This window comes from Bison bison, unplaced genomic scaffold (genome assembly GCF_000754665.1).
Source record: "Bison bison bison isolate TAMUID 2011002044 unplaced genomic scaffold, Bison_UMD1.0 scf7180017864259, whole genome shotgun sequence".
NCBI lineage: Eukaryota > Metazoa > Chordata > Mammalia > Artiodactyla > Bovidae > Bison > Bison bison.
The window spans coordinates 2951574-2955894 of NW_011494831.1; the positions used below are offsets into that span (position 1 = coordinate 2951574).

A 4321-nucleotide genomic window follows, 5' to 3' on the forward strand; every position below is an offset into this window, starting at 1 on the left:
AATGAAAAGTCAAAGTGAAGTCGCTCAGTCATGTCCGACTCTTAGCGACCCCATGGACTGCAGCCCACCAGGATCCTCCATCCATGGGATTTTCCAGGCAAGAGTACTGGAGTAGGGTGCCATTGCCTTCTCCGAACTGTGGCCTAGGTTTGATTTAATAACTCACTTTCTCCACTTTGTTTCAGACTGACTTTTCCTTCACATGTTGTTGCTGCTGCTGTTGTTGTTGTTTTGTTGGCTTGCAAAATCTTAGTTCTCTGAGGAGAGATCGGACATGGATAATTTTACTTAATTGCGTGCTAAGTCACTTCAGTTGTGTCCAGCTTTTTGCAACCCTGTGGACTATAGCTCACCAGGCTCCCCTGTCCATAGGATTCTTCAGTCAAGAATACTGGAGTGGGTTGCTATGCCCTTCTCCAGGGTATCTTCCTGACTCAGAGATCGAACCCTCATCTTTTAACATCTCCTGAATTGGCAGGGGGGTTCTTTACCACTAGCGCTGAATATTAATGTACAAATTACTATTTCAAGTTTTCTGTTAAGCATTTGTACTGTGTTAGATATTTTTATGTAAATTAACCTTTTTTCTTTTGAGTTACTTCGTTGGGATTATATTCCTCAAAGTAGAATTCCCAGGTTTAAAAGAAGCAGCAGTTACATAGTCATTACATTTTTGTTACTGGTTTTAGTAACTTTAGTAATGTACCTGTTTTTCCTCAGGGTATATTTTAACACTTAATTTTAGCTGATTTGATTGATTTTATTATCTTAGTTATTTTAATTTGGATTTTATTTGTCATTACTATTTTTTCTATATTTTGCTCATTTGTGCTTTTTTTCATCTCATTTTGAAATGTTTTATTTTTCATTTCCTCATCTACCTAGACAATATTAAAGAAAATATTTTAAAGTTTTTGTGTGATTGAACTCTTTGTTATTAAAGCATGTGTCTTTCTTGGTTCATAAATAATTTTTGCAACAGATTGTACCTTTGAAAGCTTTCCCTATATCATAGATACTGTATAGGTTGAAAAAAAATGAGAGAGCAAGGGATAACATAATTAAGATAAATTTACAGGAAAATGGAGGAAAGAACTATTTTGCCATTTCAGTTAAGTATCTCCATATGTTTGCTAAATATGCTTTAGTAAATATGTTTTATACATTTACAACTTACTATTTGCCTACTTAATGTGTGGTGTTCCAAAATTTGGATCTTATATATAAAATAGATAACTAATAATAACATGCTATATAGCACAAGGAACTCTACTCAGTACTCTATAATGGCCTATATGGGAAAAGAATCTTAAAAAAAAGAAGTAGATATATATATACATTATATTAAAAAAAAGTAGATATAGATATATATATACATACACATATATATATATATGATCCACTTTGCTGTGCACCTGAAACTAACACAGCGTTATAAATCAACTATACTTCAGTAAAAATAAAAATTTGGATCTTGAGGCATCTAAATATATTTCGGCATTTTCTTGTTTGTATTTCTTTCATTTTTTTTTTCTCTGACTTTTTACATGTAAATTGGGTTATTCATTGTTAGTTTTCATTGATTTCCTCTTAGTGTATAATAGCAACCTTGTTTAGTTCTAATTCTTTTTTGCTATGAAACATAATGTGTTTAATTACTTCATAGTTATCTTCACTTTTCTGTTGTTTGTCCATAGATAATTTTTTAAAATATTTTTAATTTGTAACTTGCAGGTTGTAGATTGAGTTTAAAATTTTTTAAAATTTAGTCAATAGCCATTTTTAATAGGGTACTTCAACCTGTTTACATTTGTTAAAATCAGTACGCCTATTCTCTCTGTATTATTGGGTAAATTTAAATTTATTGTTGCAGATTTTTGGTTTTATTTTTAAATTTTTATTGGAATATAGTTGATTCACAATGTTGAGGGTTTTGTTTTGTTTTTAAACAAGAATGGGTTTTGTAAATGCTTTTAGAGCAATTATTAAAATAACTGAGTTTTTAGTAGTTTAATCTTTAATATGATAAAATAAATTTTTGGATGTTGTGTTATCTCTGCATTCCTGGGATAAATCGAATTTAATCATAAAATAACTTTGCTAGCGTTAGTTTCGGAGAAGGCAGTGGCACCCCACTCCAGTACTCTTGCCTGGAAAATCCCATGGACGGAGGAGCCTGGTGGGCTGCAGTCCATGGGGTCGAGAAGAGTCAGAAACGACTGAGCGACTTCACTGTCACTTTTTACTTTCATGCATTGGAGAAGGAAATGGCAACCCACTCCAGTGTTCTTGCCTGGAGAATCCCAGGGACAGGGCACCCTGGTGGGCTGCCGTCTATGGGGTCGCACAGAGTCAGACACGACTGAAGCGACTTAGCAGCAGCAGCATTAGTTTGCTAATATTTTGGGTTTTCTGCACTAATACTCATATATGAGATTGGCCTATAGATTTTGTTATGTGGTATTCTTACTTGGTTTTACTACTGAGGTTCTATGAAGTTTTATAAATCAATCAGAAAGCTTTATCTTACTTATCTCAAAACATCATAGTGTTCTAATTAAAACTTGAAGATTTGGGGGAGTTCCCTGGTTGCCTAGGGATTAGGATTCCAGGCTGTCACTTCTGTGGCCTGACTTCAACCCCTGGTGGGCGAACTGAGATCCCACAAGCCATGCAGTTCAGTCAAAAAAAAAAAAAAGCTTGCAGATTTTCAGTAATCTTTATTTTCTTTTCTAGAGTATTCCAGACAGAGTCTCATATGAAAATAGTGAAAAAGTCAGAAATTTCAGGTAAATTTGTTCTGTAACCCCTACTAAATCTGTTTTCTATATGATTATGCTGTGGTTATCTAACCAGATAACTGGTATAACTTAATATCTATCTTATTGCTTAAAAAGTGTAACTTGAGCTGTGAGGGGCAGAAGGTAATGTGCGGCATTAGTATTTTTTTATTGTTGTTAACATCCTTATGTAATTTTTCTAATACTTTATTACTGTATTTTTGAAAAACTTTAATAACCCTTTCTCAATTTATAGAAACAGAAGCAGGAGAAAATGTCCTGTTTATACAGTAAGTAAGAAAAGTGTGATGCAAATTATACTTTAAATGTTGTTTATTCCTATTATTTAAGTGTTTTTAAAGTTAATATTCTTTTTGTTTTTTATTTTAATTCCCTTTTGTGTAATACTTAGGATTAATTCTTAAAACACATTATTTGCATAATAATATGCTGCTATGGCTGTTATGTATAGCTTATCCTCTTAAGAGGGATGAAACATTCTACTTTCATATGTAAATCTTTAAAATACATTCGCTAGTGGAAAACAATAAATACCAGGTCTTCAGATTTTTTTCATTAAATGTTTTTATTATAATATTAATTCAAAAATTAAATAATCATAGAGCTTGAACAGATGGAAAGATGCTTATCTTCCTCATAAAAGAAATATAACTTAGGCTATATTGAGATATAATATTTATCTAATCAATTAAGAATCTAGATAAAAAGTCACTCATTGGTAGTAGGTAAATATTATAGAGGGCTTCCCAGGTGGCACTACTGGTAAAGAATCTGCTTGCCAGTGCAGGAGACACAAGAGACTTGAGTTTGATCCCTGGGTTGGGAAGATCCTCTGGAGGATGAAGTGGTACCCCACTTCAGTATTCTTGCCTGTAGAATCCCTGTTGGGCTACAGTCCATGGAGTCACAAAGAGTCAGACATGACTGAGCATCTGAGCATATACTGTAGAAGACAATTGCCAATGTCATTCCAGATTTTAACTTCACTTGCTCTTTGGCACAGAGATTTCATGTAAGATGCAAAAGATTCTAAAGGTCTATCACTAAGAGGTTGGTTAAATAAATATCAGTTTTTCCATGTAATTGACTAGAGTTGAGCTGGAAGGAAAAGATTCTCTGTATATACTTATACAGAAAAATCTCTAGGTCATATTACTCAGGCTTCTCACAGATAAACACTATTGATAATTTTGGATGTCCTTGGAGAAATTTTATATATATATATATATATATATGTATATGTATATGTGTATATATATATATATATATGGAGAAGGCAATGACAACCCACTCCAGTACTCTTGCCTGGAAAATCCCATGGACGGAGGGGCCTGGTGGGCTGCAGTCCATGGGGTCTCTAGGAGTCGGACACGACTGAGCGACTTCACTTTATTTTTTCACTTTCATGCATTGGAGAAGGCAATGGCAACCCACTCCAGTGTTCTTGCCTGAAGAATCCCAGGGACGGGGGAGCCTGGTGGGCTGCCGTCTATTGGGTCGCACAGAGTTGGACACGACCT

The 4321-nt window shown here is 34.1% G+C and overlaps 1 protein-coding gene across 1 annotated transcript in view; it reads left to right on the forward strand.

The window, feature by feature from the left end:
- Positions 1-4321, forward strand: part of CASC5 (cancer susceptibility candidate 5) — a 64781-nt gene that overhangs the window by 21747 nt on the left and 38713 nt on the right. Inside the window, exons 6-7 of the mRNA XM_010847951.1 lie at positions 2737-2789; positions 3037-3070. Of these exons, the coding sequence (XP_010846253.1) occupies positions 2737-2789; positions 3037-3070 (87 nt within the window). The remainder of the gene's footprint in view (positions 1-2736; positions 2790-3036; positions 3071-4321) is intronic.